Source organism: Crotalus tigris, unplaced genomic scaffold (genome assembly GCF_016545835.1).
Source record: "Crotalus tigris isolate CLP2741 ecotype Arizona unplaced genomic scaffold, ASM1654583v1 scf7180000019483.1746242, whole genome shotgun sequence".
In the NCBI taxonomy this organism is placed as follows: Eukaryota; Metazoa; Chordata; class Lepidosauria; order Squamata; family Viperidae; genus Crotalus; species Crotalus tigris.
The window spans coordinates 445,307-471,694 of NW_024097562.1; the positions used below are offsets into that span (position 1 = coordinate 445,307).

At 42.1% G+C, this 26,388-nt stretch overlaps 1 protein-coding gene across 1 annotated transcript in view; it reads left to right on the forward strand.

Moving 5' to 3' along the window:
- The first annotated feature begins 20,915 nt into the window (after positions 1–20,915).
- KDR (kinase insert domain receptor) overlaps positions 20,916–26,388 on the forward strand; it is a 79,455-nt gene continuing 73,982 nt past the window's right edge. Inside the window, exon 1 of the mRNA XM_039362889.1 lies at positions 20,916–21,133. Within this exon, the coding sequence (XP_039218823.1) occupies positions 21,061–21,133 (73 nt within the window). The 5' untranslated portion in view covers positions 20,916–21,060. The remainder of the gene's footprint in view (positions 21,134–26,388) is intronic.

The following is a 26,388-nucleotide window of genomic DNA, read 5'->3' on the forward strand; positions in this document are numbered from 1 at the left end:
GCCAGAAGTTAAGACTGGTTTAAAGGCCTAGTTCTCCCCTAAAACATACTCAATTTTTTGAGCATATTCAGAGCAACATATTAGCTGTCCGTACTTAAACTGTACGTGAGATATTACACCAAGCTACAGTACATCCTCACGAACACTCAACACGGAAGCACATTGCTGATTTTGTGCCAATCTTTCTCACACAGGATTGCTATCTATTAGATACCAATCTCATTATAAGCTGCCTTGAGCAATCATAGGAAAGAAAGAAATATTTAATTAAATTATCTAACTAAATTAATCAATTAGGGTTTGCATTGGTCTTAAGATTCACTTAAGAGCTTGATTTGATTCAGGTCAGTTCAGAAACCGTCACATAATCCCATCAGAGATAGTTTGATTTGACTAAGATGAACCTAAAGCAAGCATTAGGAATCCAAAATGCCTATTGAATATCATGAATGTAACAATTCTGCTTTCTCAAGCCATCCTACATTAATAATGCTATTCATACCTGTGTCTACAGCTATTCAGAGTGACTCCGGGTGGGTCATACATAAGGACTAAGAAATATTAAGATACAGAGATGAAAGGCAGGAAATAAAATATAGCTAAAAATAGTTAATTTTAACATTTATTGTACTTCTCCATTCCTAATATCCTTGCAAACTATGCTTGTTTCCATTGTCTGTACAACATGGTGATTTATATACCACCTTTTGTTGTTTAGAGGCCACACCTCTCTTTTCAAAGGATTCGTGACTTTTTAATTTCCCTGTCTCTTGACTCAGCGTTCCTTCCTTCATACATTTGTTCTGTGACATAAGCTCTTTCATTCTTTCTATATGACTAAATCATCTTAATATATGCCTTTTATATTAGTCATTTACTTTTGATTTCATTGCATATTTTAAATCTCTTACTGAATAAGTTAATAGCTCAGGTTAGCTCAACAGATTTACCTGATTGGATACCTCTACTGCAACCTATGTGTATAGTATATTAGTACATTACATGTCCCTTCTAATTGGTAGGAGGAGAGTAACAGTATGTTGACTAGCAAGGGCAGGGGTAGGCAATCTTGGCTCTTTTATGACTCGTGGACTTCAACTCTGGCTCGGGAATTCTGGGAGTTGAAGTCCACGAGTCATAAAAGAGCCAGGGTTGCCTACCCCTGAGCAAGAGAATTACTAGATTCCCTTAACCCAACAACCAGGAGGGACACGCAACGAACCGACATACATTCAAGATTCAATCGACACATCTAACCCTAGTAGATCTGTTTAGCTAAAGTGAGCTACAGTATTAACTTACTCAGTAAGAGACTTAAATACAGATAGCCCTCAACTTACAACTACAACGGAGCCCAGAATTTGGGTTGCTAAGTGAGAAATTTGTTAAGTGATTTTTGCCCCATTGTATGACTTTTCTTGTCACCTTTGTTAAGTGAACCATGCAGTTGTCAAGTTCTTAACACGGTTGTTAAGTGAATCTGGCTTCCCCATTGACTTTGCTTGTCGGAAGGGCGCAAAAGGGCAACCATCATAAATACGAGCCAGTTGTCAAGCATCCAAATGTAAATCACAGGGCCCTGGGGATGCTGCAACTGTTGTTAAGTGTGAAAAATGGTCATAAGCCACTTTTTTCAGCGCTATTGTAACTTTGAACAGTCACTAAACGAACTGTTGTAAGTCAAGGACTACCTGGGTGAGCATCTACATTTACCTTTGGGAAAAGAGTCAAAATCAACTGCATTACAGTAAAGACCAGATCTGAAATGTCAACAGCAGTGTCTTTTGGACTTCATTAGCTTGTTAATGGAAGACTTCTGCGAGTCCCTTGCACTGCAAGGTGTTCAAACCGGTCAGTCCTAGAAGAGATCAACCCTGACTGCTCTTTAGAAGGCCAGATCCTGAAGTTGAAACTCAAATACTTTGGCCACCTAATGAGAAGGAAGGTCTCCCTGGAGAAGAGCCTAATGCTGGGAAAGATTGAGGGCAAGAGAAGAAGGGGACAACAGAGAATGAGGTGGCTGGATGGAGTCACTGAAGCAGTAGACGTGAACTTAAATGGACTCCAGAAGATGGTAGAGGACAGGAAGACCTGGAGGAACGTTGTCCATGGGGTCACGATGGGTCGGACACGACTTCGCAATTAACAACAACAACAAGCTTGTTAATGACATTTCCAAATTTTCTAACTCTTGTCATAATATTGCGCCCTGCTTATATATGCAGTCATAACCTTAGATTTTTTTTTGTTCATTTGTTTTTTTAGCTTTTCAGCAAGTAACTGAGTTCCTTTTTATCAGGGGCAAAAAGAGACAGGAAGCACAAATATGGTAGAACAGAAGATTGTCAAATGAGACGAAAGGTGTACGACCACTTTGTTAGCGGTTTATTTTATGTGTGCGATTTATTTATTCGGCTGAGCTGCCTTATTATGTCAAGGAGCACCTGAACTGGTGTGACGAGAAGGAAATCCCAGAAGTGAAAAAGTCTTGTTTATATTAACAACGGTGCCTAATTTGTAGGTATGCCAGAAACAGGTCATGCCAACCGCAGATAATGCATCTTATCACACAAGTGCAATACAATAAAAATACGTATTTGTCAATTGACAGCTGATTATGTCTCGAATTTCCCCTGACACCTCCAGTGGAAGAACCAGAGTGATAAACAGTTTCCAACTGCTGTTTAGTTTTTTCACTGAACTCTCCCTGTGCCTGGCGTAGGCACGAATAATATTGCATTTCACCCTGCATTTTGAAGTGGTCTTTAAACTGATAATAATAATAATAGTAGTAAAGTTGGAAGGCACCTTGGAGGTCATCTAGTCCAACCCCCTGCTCGGGCAGGAAACCCTACACCATTTCGGACCAGTGGCTGTCCAGTCTCTTCTTAAAAACTTCCAGTGTTGGAGCATTTACTGCATCTGGAGGCAAGCTGTTCCACTGATTAATTGTTCTCACTGTCAGGAAGTTTCTCCTTAGTTCTAGGTTGCTTCTCTCCTTGATTAGTTTCCACCCGTTGCTTCTTGTCCTGCCTTCAAGTGCTTTGGAGAATAGCTTAGTTCCCTCTTCTTTATGGCAGCCCCTGAGATATTGGAATACTGCTATCATGTCCCCCCTTGTCCTTCTCTTTGTTAAACTAGACATACCCAATTCTAGCAACCGTTACTTATATGTTTTAGCCTCCAGTCCCCTAATCATCTTTGTTGCTCTTCTCTGTACTCTTTCTAGAGTCTCAACATCTTTTTTTACATCGTGGTGACCAAAACTGAATGCAGTATTCCAAGTGTGGCCTTACCAAGGCATTGAAGAGTGGTATTAATACTTCACGTGATCTTGATTCTATCCCTCTGTTAATGCAGCCTAGCACTGTGTTGGCCTTTTTGGCAGCTGCAGCACACTGCTGACTCATATTTAGGTGATTGTCTACTAGGACTCCGAGGTCCCTCTCACAGTTACTCTCACAGTTATCCAAACAGGATCTCAAGACTTCAGTCTTCTTTGCATTTTGGATCCTGTTTCTGTCTCTGAGAATGTTCATCCGTCCTATATTCACCACACAGAAGACTCGTCTTGGTCATCTCCCAAATGAACGGTCCCCCTTCTTTAATGACCTGATGCTTCAGTTGTAGTGAGCAGCCCCCCCCCTGTATTTCAGCTGGGCACCCAATTATTAACAGAGAAATATGTTGTTGGTGCTGTTATGGTTGACCACACAATCAGCCAGATGTTTAAAGTGGATTTGGCATTATTACTATTATGATTTGTCGCAAAGGTATCCAGATGTTTAGACTGCATTTGGCATTTTTATGAACCTGGAATAGGCAGATGTTATGGTTTGATGGCATTAAAGGTATCCTTGCTAAAGCTTCATTTTGCAATTGATGGTGCAGATATTATTTTACACAAAACCAACTGGGAACGAAATGATACGTTGTAAGAAAATAGCCATCATTGATGGCGATTTTGTCCATGCTGATGTGTTTAAGTGGTGCTCCAGATGTTTTAGGATTGAACTCAATCCTATTTCTATTGGTACTGTCTTTTGCATTCTTTATTCTACTTCTATTTATGGGTCTATTATGGGTATGGGTATGCAGTCCCCTGGACTGCAAGGCGATCAAACCGGTCAGTCCTAGAGGAGATCAACCCTGACTGCTCCTTAGAAGGCCAGATCCTGAAGTTGAAACTCAAATACTTTGGCCACCTAATGAGAAAGAAGGACTCACTGGAGAAGGGCCTCATGCTGGGAAAGATGGAGGGCAATAGAAGAAGGGGACGACAGAGAATGAGATGGATGGATGGAGTCACTGAAGCAGTAGGTGTGAACTTAAATGGACTCCAGAAGATGGTAGAAGATAGGAAGGCCTGGAGGAACGTTGTCCATGGGGTCGCGATGGGTCGGACACGACTTCGCAATTAACAACAACAATGGGTATTTTGTGATTTTCTCCAATTCTTTCTCTTCTATTCTGTGATCTCCGGGTACTGCCATGTCCACAAGCCAGACTTTTTTTTTTTTTTTGTCTATTATCATTATTTAGAACAACCGACTGGAAAAAAATAATCCAGACTCTTTTAAAGTCTTTGATTACTGCTAGCTTCCAATGAGGTTATTACTAAGGATACTGTCTGAATACATTGAGTACATACATTCATACATACATACATACATACATAATATATATAATGTCTGCTCAAAAGTCAACCCCACCAAATTCAAAAGGCTTAATCTTAGCAAAGTAAATATAGAATTGCAGTTTTAAAAACTTGGCCCACAGGGGTGTGTGTGTGTGTGTGTGTGTGTGTGTGTGTGTGTGCTTATTCGTAATGGCAAGAAAAGCTTGGATCAGTTTGCAGCTCTGCTTATTGCATTACAATAAACAGAGAATTCTGTATCCTCCGTTGATTAAGATGTTGTCTGAGTGGTTTGGTTTGGTGCAGAAAGATACCTGAATGAATGCAAGATAGTGCTTCACATTTGTGACCAAGGAAATAAAAGAGAAAGAAGATTAGAACAGGCAGAGCATCCAATTTAGTAAAATTGAGTCATGGCAACAAGTTGTCATTGTATATAGCCCATTCAGGCACACTGCTTCCATCTAGGCTACAGTTAGCTGAAGTTTGACTGCTTTCCATTTCTGGATATTGTTAAAGAGTATCTGGGTTATGGCTTCCTGTTTTCACTTCCTTCACCTAAGCAAACCGTGGGTTGTTTTTAAAAAGAGAGGGAGCGAGCAAGAGAATGAAAGAGCCCTGTTAAAAAGAACCACCAGATGCTGGGCGCTAAAGTCTAAGTCTATCATTTGTGATCTACAGCCTTTGGAAGGCCAGCTGATTAAAACGAATTCCGCTATCTGGCCTGCTTATCTTAAACCTCAACTTTCTGCTCTTGCTTCTTCTCTTTGTAAACATAATTAAGGTTCTTGAGATTAAAACAGGGGGAGGGGGCCCACTGGGAACTGGAGAGTTTTTTTAAAGTGTAGGGCATCCCTTGAAATGCAGGATGTCTGGCTGAGCTAATCATAACGAGCTCCTACCTATCACACAGCACACATTGTGCTTTGAAAGTAATCAATCAGCATCATGGTCCAAACGGGGGCTTTTATTATGATTTTTTAAAAAGCTTTATCTGTGCCCAGCTAAGGAGCCATGAGCATTTTGGTCTCCTGGAAAACAAGAGATTAATTTCCCAGCAGATGTGCCTACCAAGTTGCTGGTACTTGGCCACTGAATGCTAGTGTAACTCCAAGGTTTACAGGCACCCAGTGATATGATAATGCAATATTACACACACATACACACACACACACACACATATGTGTGTGTGTGTGTGTGTGTGTGTAGAGGAAGCTTCCCTATGAAGCCATTTCCATATAGTTCAAGCTATTTGTGGCAATTTGTTTCTTTTGAGATACACACACACACACACAATAATAATAATAATAATAATAATAAAGTTGGAAGGGACCTTGGAGGTCATCTAGTCCAACCCCCCTGCTCAGGCAGGAAACCCTATACCATTTTGAACAAATGGCTGTCCAGTCTCTTCTTAAAAACTTTCAGTGTTGGAGCATTTACTGCTTCTGGAGGCAGGTTGTTCCACTAATTCCACTTAAGTCATACAGACTTAAAAATACAGAAATCAATCACTTGGAGCAAAAATTTATCAATAAATATAAACAATGTAGTAGCCCATACATAATAGTTCAACGCAGCCCATAAAAATGTTCTAGCAAATGTTGAATGAAAGACTATGGTCTTTTCTGTTTGTGAAATTCAGACAGAAATGGTGCTTCACCGAGCAAAATATTACAGAAAACAGAGAACAGAGACAAAATAAGGAAGTCTAAACAATATGTCAGTCAATTAAGGCAGGGTTTTGTGCCATCCCATGAATTCTGTAAATGTTGGCATGACCTTAATACATTTCTCTGTAGACAAATGGTTATTTTCTTACAACATATTGTTTCATCCCTAGTTGGTTTTGTATAAAATAACATCTGCACAAAGTATGGGCTGGACCTTCCCAAGACCAGATGGGAGTTTCCACAGAAGGTCATGGAAAATAAGAGGGCTAAGATCCTATGGGACTTCTAGATCCAGACAGATAGGCAGGTACTGGCCAAACAAGAAGCCATCTTGGTAGTAGACAAGGACCAGAAGACAGTGGTGGTGATAGATCTGGTGGTCCCAAGTGACAGCAACATTAGGAAGAAGGAGTATGAAGCACTGGAGAAGTACCAGGGCCTGAAGGAGGAACTAGAGAAGATGTGGAAAGGAAAGGTCTCAGTGTTGCAGGGGTCTTCAAACTTGGCCCTTTTATGACTTGTGGACTTCAACTCCCAGAATTCCTCAGCCAGGCACGCTGGTTGAGGAATACTGGGAGTTGAAGTCCACAAGTCATAAAAGGGCCAAGTTTGAAGACCCTTGCATTGCTGGTAGGAAGGCTTGGAGCTGCAATTCCTAAGTTGAGAGCATGGTTCCAACAGATCCCAGGAACGACATCAGAACTTTCGGTCCAAAAGAGTTCGGTGCTAGGAATACTGTGCAGGTTTTTCAATTTCTGGGCCTCTGGTAAAGAACCCAAGATGGAAAAAGACACATACCACTCATAAGGTAGCAAGGATTTTTTTTTTTTAAGATTGCAGCTAAGATGGCATTAATCTTGGAGTGATATAAGTAATAAAATCAAAATAACATTCAACTGGCAGTCAGAGAGAGCTGCATTTTATTACTTGCCAGCCCTTTCAAACCTGATGCCCAACCATATAGTCTGAACTTCACATTGAGACAAATTTACAATCTGCATAGTTTTCTTGGAAAACATACAGAGATGCTTTTCCTGGATTTCCCAATTTTTAATCTAGTTTGATGGTTCTCTATTTAGGTACAAAGCAGGTCTGACCTTAGCTTTGCAAAATGAATGAGACTTTATCAACTAGCTCTGCATGCTGTTATAAAAAAATACCCACAGCTACATATAAAAGGGAAATATCAATAATCGTGTGGGAACTTCAAAATATGCAGAACTAAAGTGGAGACCTCAAGAGAGAAAATTTCCAAACACATCAAGGAAGATTGGTGTGTCCAATGGGGAATGAAATGTTGGCTGAATGTTGGTGCAAACGCATAATGGGTTAACCTGGAAGAAGCCACTATTAGCTGGTATATACTCAACGTATACTCATCATAGGCTGAGAAGGCAGAGGGTGTATGGTTAAAAAAAAAGATGGCAATCATAATGTCCAATAAAAGCGCCAGCTTTTTTTTAATGTGCAAGACACATAGACGTACGTGATGCTTCAATCAAATCATCATGGCCACCATTCTGACTTTTTTGACCACAGCTGCAGACATCCAGACAGACACAATTTTATTTTGAGACTCATGCCCACATCCTAGACTACTTGCCAACATTTGGATTTATGTACCAGAATAGCTGTGGAGTATACACAAAAGGTTTTGTTAAAAGAACATTTTCTGAGTGTGTGAAAGGGATAGGATGTAATTCTGTTGATAGATTGAAGGCACGGGGGGGGGGGCAGTGCTCCATCCTGGAAAAGCCCACAAGTCAGGAAACATGTGGATGGACTGGGGAAGAAGCCAAAACAGCAATCTGCAGACTGCAGCTCATTTTCCTGGTGACACCTTTCTGCAGAGGGGAGCAAATGGCATTGGAGAATGACATTCCCTGATTGTGGACTCTCTGCAAGAATAATGGGAAGTTTCTCCTGTTCTTCTCTGATATATCCAGAAAAAGCTTTAATTGGCTGAGATGGTTTGGAGCAGAATGGGGCTCATCCTTCCCCCACTTTTCTCCTCATTCTAAAAACCTCAGGACCACCAACGTATGTTAAATGCACAAAACAAAATCATACTGGATGCTTGACAGTTATGACAGAACTAATTACTATGAGATCTTCTCGCATGAAAAGGGCTTGCAAACTTTTTCTGTTGAGGATTGCCTTCTCTAACAGCACAACGGTGGGCAGTGCTGAATAAATTATAGGTGAAAAATTGAGAAAAGGGGGAGTTCTCTTTGTTCTCTCTTTCTGAAACCTTTTTTTCTTCTCTGGAAGAAAAAGTTAGAAGCAATCCTCCAGGTAACATGTGTCGGAGATAACGCTCGTGAGATCACTTGCAATGAAAACCAGACGAAGACTCTCCTAAAATAAAGCCAATTTACCCTTATGAGCTGAGACTTACAGGCTGACACTTCTGCCAGCATTCAAGAAGCAAAACCTTACTGGTGTGCCCAGCTTAGTAGCCACTGCTTTACTTCCTGTTGACTTTTAAATTAAACAAGGTTTACCAACAGGCCTTTGCGAAATGGCTGCTGTTAATTTTTACAGTGCAGTCTTAATCTCCAAGTTAGAATAATAGTTCAGTCTTCCAGTTTAGCTAACAATTCTGTCTCCTTCCAGAGAGTTACATCCTATTCCAAAGAGCCCAAATCTTGTATCTCTCGCCACTCCAAGCAACAGAAATATTATTTTATGAAATGTTTGCAAGGGCCCTGCACGCCTACACAAATCAGGCCGCTAGCGCTGTATGGGTGCACGTGGCCCTGTTTCTGCACACACATGCTTGCGCGTGCGCACAAATTTCCCAGCTGCCCCCTTTCCCTCCGGTCCACCAGCATGAAAAGATTGGTGACCTGTGCCTTAACAAATGTGGGAAGAAAAATTGTAAAATGGGGCAAAACTCACTTACCAAATTTCTCACTTAGCCACATATATTCTGCATTCAGTTGTGGTCGTTAAGTCGAGGAATACCTGTAATTAATTTTCCAACAATTGGAATTTGGTCCAATTGATTCAAATGAATCACTTCCCCATAATCACATAAGTGGAATTGAATGTGTCAGCGGGTAGAAAACCCTTCAAATTGTTCCAGTTGGGGCATGTTATTATAAGGTAACGATCAATGAGAAATCCATATTTACTTGATACAGCAGAGAAAAAGTCATATTTGAAATGGCAGCTATGCAAAAAGCTGATCCCCACGGAGAGCTATTAGACATGGATGATTACCGGCTGTCTATCACTGCCAGAAATGATTTAAAACATCAGGCAGGAACTGCAATGAAAATTCAATGTGGTAACTAAACTCACGATAAAAAATTTCATCGTTTATACATCACTAAACTGAACTGTCTGTTTGCCCCTTCCAGAGTTAATGCGATCCAAAATTCTGACAGTGTAATCCAGAGTGTGTTTAATCAAATGGGAGACTCACTGATTTCAGTGGCATTTATTTCTAAATGAATGTTTGTAAGGGCACAACTTGATCTATAAATTGATTTATGTAGCTACCAGGGAAGGAGAACATGAAGTCTGACTCCCAGCAGATTTTTTCTTAAAAGTAGGATATGGTTCCTCTTTTCTTCTACATGCTAAAGGCAAATAAGAATGAGATCCCATCTTAGAAGGCTGTTAAAAACTTGCTGTTATCCAACAGACTGTTCAGACACTTCTAACTACATATACTAAATATAGGAAAACTGTGCTTCTGATTAATAGAAAAAGGCCTTGATAATCACTGATACATGCAGTTTATGGAATTTACACCTGTTAGAAAAAATGTTTCAGTTAATTGTGATAAATGTCTATTACAAAAGACATTCTTTGTCAGTTTTAAGACATTGTGGCATACGAGTTTGATTTCTAAGTCTTCCACCATTCAACAAGATTAATTGTCATTGCAGAAGTGGGTGAGAGTGCCCAGCCTTTAAAGCAGTGGTTCTCAATCTTTTTAATGCCGCGACCCCCAACCGGTCGTAAGTCGAGGACTACTCAACCGGTCGTAAGTCGAGGACTACTCAACTGGTGCAGCATCGTTTGCAGAATGGGACTTTTGGCGGGCTCAGCAGGGCAGAGACAGCCTGGACCATTCCTATTGGCTTTTGAAAGCCAATAGAATTAGACTCTATTCAAGAGAGTCTATTCTATTGGCTTTCAAAAGCCAATAGAATAAAAGGGAGTAGCACAGCTAAGGAAAGGGGGGAAAAAATGGCGGACTGCATTGTTTGGCGACCCCCGTGAAATGGTTGTTCGACCCCAAATGGGGTCCCGACCCACAGGTTGAGAACCACTGCTTTAAAGCAGAGCACCTAAGAAGAGAACTTAATATAGAAAGACCAGCTGCAACATTGCATGGAGAACATATTTAAGGCTTTACACCCGATATTAGGCAAATCAGTGTAGGAAACATACACTAAAGAATGAGTTCTGATCTTGGAGCCTTCCATGTGCAAAATTCATGTTAGCTTTCTTGGTTTCTGCAGTCTAAGACCCAGTTAATGTACTAAATGTACACTGATTTATAATTTCTTTCCTAATGTTGTTGGCTACTTAAAGCCCATTCTCCTCACTCTTCTATACCTGAATTATGTCTGTATACGTGCTTTTCTTTAAATGAATGATACTCAAGGCTATTATCTATGACAATAAAGGCAACCATTTAATGATAAATGCCATTTAACACCTGCCAAAAAGAAAGGAAATACATAACCCAGTGGAAGCTCTTGGGAATTGATTTTCATAGTCTCTTAAAAGCCATATATTGCAATCATTGCGAACTCAAACAGATTTTAGAAACACACACACACAAGTGTGATTTGTAATCATAATGATACAATGCTGGATGCATCATCGTTCAGAATAGTCCATTGCAGAGTGAGTCCTATCTTGGTTATTTTTTTTAAATGTGTTTGTGTGTGTGATCATGTGTGATCTTACTAATTTTCTTTTTCCTAAAGATTGTGCTCCCTGAACTAATGTTACTATTTTCCAAAATCTGCAGATGTATCCTATTTTTTTTACTGAATATTCTACTATGTAGCATAACCAGCTAAGATCACTTTTAATGTATCTGAAGTGAAAAGGCAGAGAAAAATCCACTTTCTCACAGAAGATATTTAAAAGACCAGCTTTCCAGCTTTTCAAGCTACTCACGGGTACGGTGTTGACTAACCTAACATGCCCTCCAAGCTGAAGAATAAGGAAGCAACTTGGTTTGAAAAAAGCCACCAACATTTTAACAGTGTATCCGATGGATTTATGAATAGGCTTTGACCAAATAACCCAGTGGTTCCCAACCTTTTTAATGCCGCGACCCCCAACCGGTCGTAAGTTGAGGACTATCCAACTGGTCGTAAGTCGAAGACTATCCAACCAGTAGTAAGTCGAGGAATTTCTCTGCCTGGGAACGCCGCGCATGCGTGGTGCCGCCCCCTGCGCCGGCGGAGGCGTAGCTGGCAAGCGGCAGAGACGGAGCAGGCCGACCACTGGCTGGGCCACCAGCTGGCTGGGCCACCACCTGCGCCCGCCGGCCTCCCACCTCCCACCCCTGGCCCTCTTTTACTTACATTTTTAGTAATTGCTCAGCAGAGAGAGGTGGAAACTTCCAGACAGCTCGCCTTCGCTGCAGACAACTTGCAGCACCGTTTGCAGACTGGGGCTTTTGGCGGGCTCAGCAGGGCAGAGACAGCCTGGACAATTCCTATTGGCTTTTGAAAGCCAATAGAATTAGACTCTATTCAAGAGAGTCTATTCGATTGGCTTTCAAAAGCCAATAGAATAAAAGGGAGTAGCACAGCTAAGGAAAAGGGGGAAAAAAATGGCGGACTGCGTTGTTTGGCGACCCCCGTGAAATGGTCGTTCGACCCCAAATGGGGTCCTGACCCACAGGTTGAGAACCGCTGATCTAACCATTTCAGGTCTATCTGAACAATGATCATGGTGTGATGCTTTGCTAAGACTGACTCTCTAGCTTGTTAAGAATATAGAGTAATTTTCATTTTTTTTCCAGTGCATTCTGAAAAGAAAATAAGGCAGCCTGACAGTTGATAATAAGATAGCATGACTTTAATTTTTGGGCTTCTCTTCAAGGGCATCATGAAAAGCAGGAGTGTCCATGGAGGAAGGCGGTCAAAAAAAAGGCAAAGCGGTGGCCATAGCCATGTGAACAAAACCAGGCAGATTGCAAAAGACTCCAAACTTTTATCTAAATCATAGGTGTGATCAGTGGTGGAATTCAGCAGGTTCGCACCAGTTCAGCAGAATCGGTAGCTAATTTTTTGTTGCCCAGGCCCAGAACAGACTTCCGGAAGCGGCATCCACATAGAGAACCAGTTGTTCACATATTTGAATCCCACCAATGGGTGTGATGCCACAGGGAGCTAACCTTCTTACTATTAGTATGTGATTATATGAATTATTCTTATATGCTTTCCATTGTTAATTTATTTCTTTTTTCTTTTTTTTTCATATTGGCTGCTCTTGAAAAAGCTATATAGGATCCGGTTCATATTTGGAGGGAGATTACTAGGAAATCTGAGGGATGTTGTTGGTAGGGAAGTCCTTTCCTGTCTCCAGCCAATCCCAACCAAATGGAGAATAACAGTTTGAACTTAAAAGAAGAAACAATGGGTGGAAACTAATTCAAGGAGAGATGCAACTTGGAATTAAGGAGAAAGTTCCTCATAGTGAGGAGAATTAACCTGTGGAACACTTGGCTTCAGACATTGTGGGAGCTTCATCACTTGAGCTTTTTAAGAAGAGATTAGAGACCAGTGTTTCTCAACCTTGACAATTTTAAGGCATGTGGACTTCAACTCCCAGAATTCCACAGCCAGCAATGCTGGATTAGACAGCCATTTGTCTGAAATGATATAGGGCAGTGATGGCGAACCTTTTAGAGACCGAGTGCCCAAAACCCGTCCCACCCCTGCCCCACCCCGATCCAGCCCCACCCCAACCCTGCCCCTGATTCACCCCCCCGCCTGTCCGCAGGGCCATCACCACCTCCATAGCCTGCCGCAGATTGCCCAGGTGGCCCAGCAGCGCCATGGTGGCCATGCCCTCTGCCCATACCCCACAGCATCATCTGCGCACGATGGGGCATGAGGGCAGAGTCTTGTTAAAGTCTGCCTGACTTCTATGTTCTTGGCTGTGCTGCTCCGCGCAAGCGGCACGTAGGGGTGACTCTCCTCCTGGGGGCTGCTGGTGAGGAGCGGGGGAGTCGGGGCTGAGGCGATGGCACGTGTGCCCACAGAGAGGGCTCTGAGGGCCACCTCTGGCACGTGTGCCATAGGTTCGCCGCCACTGATACAGGGATTCCTGCTTGAGCAGGGGGCTGGACTAGAAGACCTCCAAGGTCCCTTCCAGCTCTATTCAGATTGATTGAAGACTGCAATATGGATAAAACCAGATATTCATACACTGAATACTAAATATCAGCAGGCTATGAAGTCATCATGGTGGGAGATTTAATGACTCTGACATACTGCAGCTGAGGTGAGCAAACTCTGAAAGCATAGATCAGTGTTTCTCAACCTTGACAATTTTAAGGCATGTGGACTTCAACTCCCAGAATTCCACAGCCAGCAATAGTGGCTGTGGAATTCTGGGAGTTGAAGTCCACATGCCTTAAAATTGTCAAGGTTGAGAAACACTGGCATAGATCTTGCAGGGAATTCCCCATTTAAGTTGCTGATAACTTTCTCTTTCCGGTGGATAAAGGAAGATCTAAGAAGATCAGTTATTTTTACCTTGACCTCAAATCGATAGAGGAGATCTAATTACACTGTGTTTTCCTACGGAGAATTAGGAAATTGACCTCGACAGAAATATGGAGGAGCAGTTGCCTAGGCAAAAAGGATGAAGCATTTTTTTTTTTTTTTAGTCCTGGGAAAACAAGATAACATTCTGAAGTGGCTCAGGTAGATGCCAATCTGATTCATACTTCAGATTTATGCTGAATTCAATAAAAGGGGGAGGAGGAACAGCAAAGATTCTGTTATTAGAGCTAATATCTATAAAAGTAGATGTTAGCCTTCCTATAGAGTTGATTTATTGATCTGGTTTACTCAGTGGGGTAGCTTCTGATATGTATCCTGAGCTGAATTGGTTCTATGTAAAATTTCTTCGTTTTGATGTTGTGAATCAGGCTGAATACAATTTTAATTATAAATAAATTAAAAAGCTTAATACTGATTCCTAAATTGTTGTTTTTTAAAAAAAGTGATATATTTTATAATTAATAAGTAATTCATGCTATATGCAAAAAGTACTTTCCAAAACGTTCTAGACCTCTTGTGCATTTATTGGTATTTCATAGTTTTTACTTGTATGTTAACTCTCTCTTTTATACTTTTTTGTAATACATTTAATAAAAAAAAATAGAAGATTAGCGAAGAAAGAAACGGGAACCTTGTATGTGTGTGGGCGGGGGAATTCCAGATAATGCTGCAATTCTTGATTTTTAGGGAAAATGAAACCAGAACATAGTCAAATGCTTATTTTGGACTAAGCTGCTTTCACTATGCTCAGAACAGCAATTACTAAGATCCCTTGGCAGAAGAAATTAATGGGAAAGTGAACCCAAGATGGAATAAGACTACTAAGACACAATGGTGAGCAATTCCAATAAGGGAAGAAAATTGAGAACAACAGGAGAAACCAAGGTGACCATAGAAGGGACTTAATATGGAACTAAAAACACAAAAAAGGGCACATAGAAGAAAAGGAAGCGAGACAGGTTAGAAAAGAAGAGATCAAGCAAAAAAGCCTGGAACTCTATTTTCGGTGTCACAAATGCCAAACCTTAGAATGAACTGAGATTAGTGATGGATGTTAAAGATAATAATATTTTTTTTAATGTAAAGTGTATATTTTTGGACATATTTGCACACATCTAAAGAAGAAGAGGAAAAAAATAGTATAAAAATCAGCAAAAATGGCACAATTAAATTAAGACCTATTTGTAGGTGTTTGTATTTTGTTATCTTCTCCAGTTCTTTCTGTTCTATTCTATCTCCAGACATTGCCACTATCCAGTCTTCTTCTTCTTCTTCTTCTTCTTCTTCTTCTTCTTCTTCTTCTTCTTCTTCTTCTTCTTCTTCTTCTTCTTCTTCTTCTTCTTCTTCTTCTTCTTCTTCTTCTTCTTCTTCTTCTTCTTCTTCTTCTTCCTTCTCTTCCTCCCTTCTTCTTTTCCTCTTTCTCTTCCTCTTCCTCTTCTTGTTCTTCTTCCTTCTCCTCCTCCCTCCTCCCTTCTTCTTTTCTCTTCATCTTCCTCTTCTTGTTCTTCATTCTTCTCCTCCCTCCTCCTCCTCCTCCTCCTCCTCCTTCTTTCTTCTTCTTCCTTCTCCTCCTCCTCCTTCTTCCTTCTCTTCCTCCCTTCTTCTTCTTTCCTCTTCTTCTTCTTCTTCTTCTTCTTCTTCGTCTTCTTCTTCTTCTTCTTCTTCTTCTTCTTCTTCTTCTTCTTCTTCTTCTTCTTCTTCTTCTTCTTCTTCTTCTTCCTTCTCCTCCTCCTCCTCATTATTATTATTATTATTATTATTATTATTATTATTATATTATCTTTTATTCATTAGACATGAACCTCAGTCAACTGAACATTGAAATTGGCTGACGCTGATGGTTGACATGGGTTGGTACCAGCATCCTAGGTATCAACCAGGTACCTCCTTAAAATGTAAGATGTTCCAAGTAGCGCAGTTTTTTGTAGCATTGCTGGAGTTATTGCAGGAAGCTACAGTTTTTTGAAATATTTTGGACATAGTTCCAAGTGCTCTGATGACAATGGGTACCACTGTTACACGTTTCATCCATAATCGCGCAGTTTCGATGGCCAGGTCGCGATATTTCATAATTTTTTTCCAGTTCTTTTTCTTCAACTCTGGCATCTCCTGGTACAGCGATCTCAATCAGCTGTACGCTTCGGTTCTCTACAACTGTTGTGTTCCAGATGGTGATCTGTCTGTATTTGAAAGTCCCACAAGATCTTCACCCTCTCATTCTCAACCACTTTTTCCACCCTATGTTCCCACGACTTTTCAGACACAGGCAACTCGTATTTTTTACACAATGCCCAGTGGATTAATTTAGCAACTCGGTCATGTCTAGCTTTATAATCAGTTTGTCATTATCACTATCACTATTATTATTATATTGGAGAGAGGAAACATAAGGAGCAGTCCTGAATTGGTATTCTTAATTTAAACGAAGAGGTGGAGGGGATCCTCATTGGATTTACAGAAATAATAACATTCAGCGTGATCTTCAAATGTTTCTTATTGTTCTTCCGGATTCTCATTTTAGACCAGCTTAGTGCTCTTTATCTTCTTCCAGGCTTCCAAGTTGTTCTGATTAATCAACGAGACCTTGTGCCTAATGCCAGGGAAAAATAATAACAATACTGCTCCCCCCCCTTTTTTTTTGTTTTGAAGTCAGATTATTCTGCAGTTTCAAGCGAGACAATATTTCTATTGCCCACTGGCTGCAGAAGTGATAAATCTGACTATATGACAGGGCTTTTGGGGTCAGGAATTTCTTCTTATTTTCAACAATTAAGGAAACAAAAGGCAGCTTGTTAACAGGCCTGCTTCTGCTGAAGCCAGACTCCTTCCATCAGGCTGTCTGTTGGGGGGGGGGTGTTCCCCCAGCAGACCAGGAAAGAGAAATCGTGACAGAATCGGGAGCAGCAGGAGGGGAAGAGGTGTGAGAAGGGTCAGCCTCTTTTACGTTTCCTGTAGATTCCCGAGAGCATTTCCCACTCATTTCCCCTCTCTTCTGCATTGCTGTGAATGGGATTTTGATCACCAAGAAACACACCATATTACACAGACAAAAGATTCTCCCCAACTTCTCCTTAAAGCTAAGAGTAGTCCTGCTCCTCATCCTGGGCCATATCTGCAAGGTATGGTCAAAAAAGTCAAAAAATGGTACAGCCACAATGGTGCAATTGAAGCTCTGTGCCATTCACATAAAAATCAGGCAGAGTTTTGATTGCGCCATTGTGGATACTGTCATCATCATCGTCATCATCATCATCATCATCACCATCATCATCTCTGGCAGCCTTGGTTGAAAATCCCTATTAAGTTGTTTTCAAATAAAAATCTCTCAGCAGCTCGTGAAGCTCTGTCTTTTTCCCCCCTTCCCAATCAATTATGATATTGATTTTATTAGAATAGTGGAAGAAGCGGTCAATGAAAGACCCCACCTAATGGAAGATCACGTTCTCAAGACACCCATCAGATGCCATCAATGCAAGGCACGGTCGTGGAAGGATAAAAAAAATCACATCTTGAAACACCTTTAGACTTTTTCCTACCCGGAAGAGCAGCTTCATGGTCTTGTAGATAAGATAAGATAACCTTTATTGTCATTTTTTTCACTGTGGGCACAACGGCACACATCAAAAATGAAATTTAGTTGCCCGCTCTCAAAGTGAAACACATGCATGGCACACACCTAAACATACTATGTACAACAGTGTTTCCCAAAGTGTGGTACGCGTACCCCCAGGGGTACGGGAAGAGTTTGGTGGGGGTACGCGTTGCACCGGAGTGTAGTGGGCATCACATGGGAATATCCACTGCACTGTGCTTAGCTGCGCCCACAGAACAAAGAAAGAAATAGGCGCGTATCGCAGTTTTTACACGGGAACTGGGGCCATCATACATCGTATCGCAACAAAAAAAATAAAAAATAAATATATTTTGATTTTTATTAAAGCATATGTTTTTTATGAGGGGTACTCAGCGTTACGAAAATTATAGAAGGGGTACACATATGTCAAAAGTTTGGGAAACACTGACGTACAACATATGTATAGACCCATACCCCTACATATACATAACAAATAAATATTAAATACTGTCCATCTTGAATATATAACGGAAGGAGGAAGCTTGAGAGTTCACAAGGTTAATGCTGTATGGAATGAAACTATGTCTGAATCTGGATGTTCTGCTACGGATACCATGAAGGCTCCTCCCAGAAGGTAACAAGGAAAACAGGTTGTGAAGAGGGTGTGTAGTGTCCCAGACGATCTTACGGACCCTGCTCAAGCAATGCTTCTGTGCTACGTCCTGGATGGGATGGAGGGAGCTGCCAATGATCTTTTCGGCCATCCTCACCACTCTCTGCACTGCCTTCCTGTCCTTGTGGTCCAAATCTATTGATTTCAAGGAGTTTCTGTTATGCTACCGTAAATTGTATACCATAATACATGGTTGACATGGTTTTTGTCTTTTTCGAATCAAAGAACACATTTGTTGTTTTGTGGAATGAACAAAGAAAGGTGTGTTACCAAAGAATCTCAGATCAAGTGAAGCATCTCCTAAACCAGGCAAAATAAGTAAGCAATATGGCTGATAAACTGTTGTTGGACACTAAAACTGGGGAGAGGTATGTTTGGAAATGGAAATTATGGGACTGACAAGATTGGAATTCTAAATGAAACATTCAAGCCTGCAAGGTTTGGATGCAAAATGTGCTATAGTCATTACCTAAAGAAACCATCTGAACTCATTAGAATATTGCAACTGCTAATTTCATACCATTGATCAACTTGAATTGGAGTGGAATACATACCTAATTCCACAATATGAGAAAAATATTTACATTTCTTTTATAAGATGGGCTTATGAAGGCTGACTTTGGCTGGTTTGTTGGTTAAATTCTTTCTAATTAATTTGTAAAAAGTTGAACATTTAGCATAGATGGCGTCCGAACTAAGACTGATTGGACGCACACACACAAACATACATAGTGTGTGTGTTGCTTTTATTTGGCTGATAGTCTGGTCCAGCTATTTTAAATGTTACATCAGTCTCGATGCTGGAGTGCCAGAAAGTTGATAAATTAGAACATTAACCTGTCTGAAGGAATTTGGTCAAGAACGATGAAAGCTTTGCCAAGTGTTGGCATCAGAAACTTCTTTGTGTTACAAAGTTTACTGTTGCCTACTTTTTATATCTAATCATTTTGTGGCTGCTTCTTTCTGTGAAATGTTTTTATTATTAAATATTCTGTTTTTCTTGCCTTCCTCTTGGATTTAGTTATGGATATAGTGTTTATATTTTTTTATGACGGATTTTATGGTGCTGTTATGTATATTAACAGAGTGCAAAGGGCAGGTGATTAAATATAGGGTGGGAATCCTGACAATACACCCAGTTATTATCGAGAAAACTAGATGGAATTGTCTTACTCTTCCCCACTTCCAAATACACTCAGTGAGCACACAGCTGCAAACTAGGGCAGCCTGATGTTAAAGCTCAAAACCATGAGCCCAAACTTTTATGTTGCTAAGTGAGAAATTGGTTAAGCGAGCTTTATGTTGCTAAGTGAGAAATTGGTTAAGCAAGCTTTGCCCCGTTTTACGACGTTTCTCATCACCTCTGTTAAGTGAAGCACTGCAGTTCTTAAATTAGCAACATGGCTGTTACAGTAAGTGAATCTGGTTTCCCCATCGTCTTTGCTTGTCATAAATGCGAATCAGTTGTCAAGCATCAGAATGTAAACCACAGTCACCGGTGTGAAAAATGGCCGCCAGTCCCTTTTCTCAAGTGCCGTTGTAACTTCAAAGAGTCACTAAAGCAGTGGTTCTCAACCTGTGGGTCGGGACCCCATTTGGGGTCGAACGACCATTTCACGGGGGTCGCCAAACAACTCAGTCCGCCATTTTTTCCCCCTTTTCCTTAGCTGTGCTACTCCCTTTCATTCTATTGGCTTTTGAAAGCCAATAGAAGAGACTCTCTTGAACAGAGTCTAATTCTATTGGCTTTCAAAAGCCAATAGGAATTGTCCAGGCTGTCTCTGCCCTGCTGAGCATGCCAAAAGTCCCATTCTGCAAACGGTGCTGCACCAGTTGAGTAGTCCTCGACTTACAACCGGTTGAGTAGTCCTCGACTTACGACCGGTTGGGGGTCGCGGCATTAAAAAGGTTGAGAACCACTGCACTAAAGGAACTGTTGCAAGCTACCTGCAAAAGGCTGTGTTTCTCAAGCTGAGCGAGTTTAAACTGCGTTGGACTTCCATTCCATGGCTGGGTAATTCCATTCCATGGCTGGGGGCTTCCATTCCATGGCTGGGGAATTCTGGGAGTAGAATTGCAACGCATCTTAAACTTGCTGAATTTGGACAAAACAGTGCTCTCTACTCCCTTAGCTAAGTTTTTTTTTGGTCTTTCCTATAATTAAGTCCCCAGGCCTCAGACAAAACTCCCCACAAACTTGTCTTCCTTTCCACAACCTACTTTTTTAAAAAAAAAATTCTCCACACTCCTTAATGGCTGTGTCTGGAGAGGATCAGAAGCGCCCTCTGACCTCCAGCAAGTGGCTGGAGCATCTATGACAGTGTTTCTCAACCTTGACAATTTTAAGGCATGTGGACTTCAATTCCCAGAATTCCACAGCCAGCATTGCTGGCTGTGGAATTCTGGGAGTTGAAGTCCACATGCCTTAAAATTGTCAAGGTTGAGAAACCCTGATCTATGAGAAAAAGACGTCCGGCCTAAGAAGCCGAGACTCCAGGTAGACCACGCCCCCCAGGGACCACCTGAAGAAGGGGGCGGGGCTTCCCCGCCAAGCTCCTCCCCCTTCCGAAACAAGAAGCGCTCGGCCGAGGCTTCGCTTGACCAAACGCCTCTCGCCCGGCGGCTGGAGGGAGGAGGGCTCTCCCTGGGATCCGACCCTCAGTTTCCCATCTGAAGGCTGGGCTGAATTCCGCCGGAGCTTCGCTGGGAGCCTCGGTCCGCCTCCTGCGATGGACTTCGCGGCCGGAGCGGGGTTGTTTCTCGCGCTCTGCTTGGCCGCCGAGCCCTGCCTGGGGGATTCGGGTAAGGCGCGCCCCGGGGGAACGACCGGGGCTTTGCGGGAGAGGCGCGGGTCAAGCTAGGGAAAGCGCGGGGAAGGGTCGGTCCGTTCTGCCTCGCTTGGCCGTTAGCTGGATCCAGGCAGGGCTCTGATCGATCCGGCTGGCTTGGGTTGGAAATAGGTTCTCCCCCGGGATTCCGGGATGGGAAAGGACAGCCTGAGGTCCTCCGGGAGAGCGATTGGGGATCTTCCGCGCTCTGGGTCTTTCTCTGTTTTCATTTTTTGTACTGAAGTGTTTTATTGTCACTGTGGTTGTGCACCGCCTTGGGAGACGGCCGGCCGTTTGAATTTGCCAGCCGGCTAAATAAATTACAGATAGTCCTCGACTTACAACCGCTCAGCTTAGTGACCCTTCAAAGTTACAACGGCACTGCAGAGAATGGCTTACGACTGCTTTTCGCACTCGGGACCCGTGGCTGCATCCCCATGGTCACGGGATTAACCTTCAAGACGCTTGGCAAATGACTCACACTTATGACGTGGGCAGTCTTCCCCGGTCAGGCGATTTCCCCCTCTGGAGACCTACTGACAAGCAGAGTCAATGGGGGGAAGGGGGAAGTCAGATTCACTTAACGACCATCTTACCAACTCCACATCTGCAGTGATTCACTTAACAACTGTGGCAAGAAGTTCGTAAGATGGGGCAAAAACTGGCTTAACAAGAGAAAATTGGGGCTCAGTTGAGGTCGTAAGTCGAGGACTACCTGTACTCTAAAGGGACCCAGCAACCAGCTGGCCACCACTCTTGGGCATCTGGTGGGCACCAGGTTGGGGAAACTGGGGCAAAGAAAATATCACGGTGGTCTCGATTTTCCGCTGGGGCAGGATTGGGGTTGGGGAGGTGGGTCGTGAATGATGGATCCTGTTGTCGTGAGAGATTAAGAGGTTGGGCTTGGTGCTGGGAGAGCCGAGTTCAGATTCACACGACATCTTGGAAACTCACTGAATTTGGAGGAGTTTATTTCTCTCTCAGCCAGTCTACCTCAGAGGGTTGTTGTAGTGGGGATAGAGCTGCTCTGGAGAAGAGGTGAGATATAAATCTAGGCCATAAAATAATAGTTGAATAAATTATTATTTGAATAAATAATTGTTGTGTTATTAGAGACTGAAAAGGTAAAAAAAACCCCTCAGAACCATAAACTGAGATTCACGTCATGCTTGACAGATAATTAACATGTGAGTCAATTTTCTTAACAGTAGGGATAAAAGCGTTATAATTCTAGCATTTTCTCTCAGTGGATCTGAATTGTCTCCAACTTGGTGCTGCCAGAGGGAAATGCCTGCTGGTGCATTTCCAGAGTTGCCACCATTTCATTTTAAAGACATATTCAACCAGTAATAGTCAAAGGAATAAAATGAGTGTTTATAGCTGCCAGCGTTTGCAATTGCTCCAACACTGGAAGTTTTTAAGAAGAGACTGGACAGCCATTTGTCCGAAATGGTGTAGGGTTTCCTGCCTGAGCAGGGGGTTGGACTAGATGACCTCCAAGGTCCCTTCCAACTTTACTATTATTATTATTAAGAGAATTGGGGGTGTGTTTGTGGGTTGGTCAGCCTAGCGATCTCCCCTGATTCTGTTTCGGGCCATCTTTTGATGTTCTCTTTGGGTTGCAAAAAGCATTTTACTTCTCTCCTGTAAAATAACACAGGTAGCCTTCAATTTACCACAGCAATTGAGCCCAATTTCCGTTGCTAAGTGAGAGATTTGTTAAGAGGGTTTTGCCCCATTTTACAACCCTACTTGCCACAGTTGTTAAGTTAGTCACAAGGGTAAGTGCCTTTGGCTCTTCCCCTGTAAGAAGGTCGCGAAAGGGGATTGCGTGACCTTGGGACACAGCAACGGTCGTAAGTATGAACCAGATGCCAAGCATCTGGATTTTGATCACATGATCGTGGGGATGCTGGAAAGGCTGTAACTGAAAAATGGTCATGTCACTTTTTTCATTGTCGTTGTAACATTTGAACGGTCACTAAGTGAATTGTTGTATGTCAAGGACTACCTGTACTAACAGTTTAGCATTTTCTGCTCAGGGGTAGGCAACCTCGGCTCTTTTATGACTCGTGGACTTCAATTCCCAGAATTCCTGAGCTGGCATGGCTCAGTTTGGAAACTCTCCCTTTCCCCTCAGCATGGCTGGCTCAGGAATTCTGGGAGTTGAAGTCCACGAGTCATAAAAGAGCCAAGGTTGCCTACCTCTGGCCTAGGCCTAGGTCGCATTATGACTCGTGGACTTCAACTCCCAGAATTCCTGAGCCAGCATGGCTCAGCTTGGAAACCTCCCTTTCCCCTCAGCATGGCTGGCTCAGGAATTCTGGGAGTTGAAGTCCACAAGTCATAAAAGAGCCAAGGTTGCCTACCCCTGCATCTAGTGGGAGAAGCAAGTCACAGGAGACGGCCCTGGAGCGTAACGCACACAGTCCTAGAATAACGCAGAAAACCAGGCCGGTGTGTAGATGTCAGAATTCCCACAGGAAAGGGAGCCCTGGGCAAGAGACCTGCCAGGCTGCCAGGCTTTCTGTAGAGTAGACCGATAAGCTCTTCCGCATTTCAAAAGTTTTCAGTTTGTGGTCCCTGCTAGGAGATCTTTGGAGAGGACGCTGAGCTCCTTTCTTTTCAATTGAGTAAACAAAGAAAAATTCCCTCACCTACTGTACAGGAAGCAGGATTAGCTGTTGCTGAAAAGTCACACATTTCCTGAGCTATCCCCTCCACAGCCAGATGCAAGTTGGAGGTAGTGGATGGAAGGAGTAAGGAAAGGGGACATCCACTTCGGAGTTAAAGAAAGAAAAGTGTGGACATTTTGGATTGTAATCTCTTGGGCAGGGGTCGGCAACCTTGGCTCTTTTATGACTCGTGGACTTCAACTCCCAGAATTCCTGAGCCAGCCATGCTGAGGGGAAAGGAAGTGGTTTCCAAGCTGAGCCATGCTGGCTCAGGAATTCTGGGAGTTGAAGTCCACAAGTCATAAAAGAGCCAAGGTTGCCGACCCCTGCGGGCCTTGGGGAAAGGTGTAATCTCTCCCTTGCACAGCGACTGGAGGCACTTTTGAAGCCAAACAAGATAAAGGAAATAATTAAAAGGGTGACAATGCTCATTTGTAGCTTATAAGGGTGTCTGTAGCAATGGAAGTGGGGTGCACAAAATACCTTGTGAGCAAATTAAACCTTGTTTAGGCCAAATATTGTTGCCCAAAATCTCATATAATTATCATCATGCTGCAAAATATGGGAGTTGTAGTCCAGGGCATTTAAGAGTATACCAGATAGGAAGGATGGCTTACTTTTGTTTCATTTTATATGGTGTTTCAGACCAATAAAACCAAATGCAACATTAAACATGCAGAAAAGCAAACCAACCAATGAACTTGAAATAATGAATAAAGAGATAAATTTATTAATCCAGTTTTTGCAACCCATAGGTAGTGCTAGAAAGTTGGCAACTTTTATAAAGTTAGGTTTGCAGGACGAAAATGGTAATCTCTTGTTCAGAAAGAAGATGAACATTTCTGATAATTGGATTTATGAACGCCAGATGCCACAGGAGGTACAAGGGGCATGTAACAAAATATTTGGACTACTCACTCAGCCTCTGTTTCTGAGGAGGCCCGTTTATGTTTGCAATATATAATCTCCATAGTAGATGGTGTGCCACGTGAGGCCAAGGAAAGCATCTCTTAGGTGAAATAAGTTGGATGTTAGAGAACTAGCAAGCAATTGTCCATGGAGAACCTGCAAATGTACCATAGTAATAATAATAATAATAGTAGTAATAGTAGTAATAATAATAATAAAGTTGGAAGGGACTTTGGAGGTCATCTAGTCCAACCCCCTGCTCAGGCAGGAAACCCTATACCATTTCAGACAAATGGCTGTCCAGTCTCTTCTTAAACACTTCCAGTGTTGGAGCATTCATCGTTTCTGGAGGCAGGTTGTTCCACTGGTTAATTGTTCTAACTGTCAGGAAGTTTCTCCTTAGTTCTAGGTTGCTTCTCTCCTTGAATAATTTCCATCTGTTTCTTCTTGTCCTGCCTTCAGGTGCTTTGGAGAATAGCTTGACTCCCTCTTCTTTGTGGCAGCCCCTGAGATATTGGAACGCTGCTATCATGTCCCCCCTCATCCTTCTCTTCATTAAACTAGACATACCCAATTCCAGCAACCATTCCTTGTAAATTTTAGCCTCCAGACCTCTAATCATCTTTGTTGCTCTTCTCTGTACTCTTTCTAGATGGGATGGATGACTTTGGCCCTGTCATTCTATAGATCTAATTCCCAAATTCTCTGCTGAAGTTTGATTAAAGGTTTATCTGGACTGAGAAACGATGTTATCTGCAGTGAAAGCTACAATATGGGGTTGGACTAGAAGATCTCCACTGTCCCTTTCAACTCTGTTATTCTGTTATATGCTAGATCAGAAGGCTCTGATGGAACGCCGGCTTATAAAGAAATGCATATTTTATGATTTCTATCCAGAGAGTCCAATTCCTATCAATTCTGTCCAATGGAATTTTTCACCGGTTGGAATTTCCAGTTGTCTTCTGTTCCCAAAAACCTGTCCATGACAAAGAGAATAAACGAGTGCATTGCTTGTTCTTAGTAGTTCTTTAACGTAGTAGAAGATTAATATGTAAACTTCATAATGACTGTAAGACAGTAATCCATATCCATAATCTTTGTTTCCAAATAAACAAAGGTCAATGTTATAAACTACCAGTCATTAAAATCATGCCACAGGCAAAAAGGAGCAAAAGGTTTAGTTGTTCTTTAAGAAAAATCCATGGACGCAGCCTGGTAGTCACCGATAGCTTGATGACTACAGGTAGTATTTAATTATTCAGGCTAAGGAAGAAGTGGATATTGTATGGAAATAGCAAAACTTTGATGCTGCGAAGAATGTGAAGGACTAAAGACTGTTTCAGAGGCTTTCTATTCCCTGTATAGCAAATACACTTAGTCCTGAACTTACAACAGTTTGTTTAGTGACTGTTCAAAGTTACAACAGCACTGAAAAAAGTGACAGGGCCATTTTTCACACTTACGACCATTGTAGCATCCCCATGGTCATGTAATTTACATTCAGCTGCTTGACAACTGACTCACATTTATGACGGTTGCAGTGTCCTGGGGTCACGTGATCCCCTTTTCCGACGAGCCAAGTCAGTGGGGAAGTCAGATTCATTTAGCCACCGGTCTACTAACTTAGCCACTACAGTGATTCACT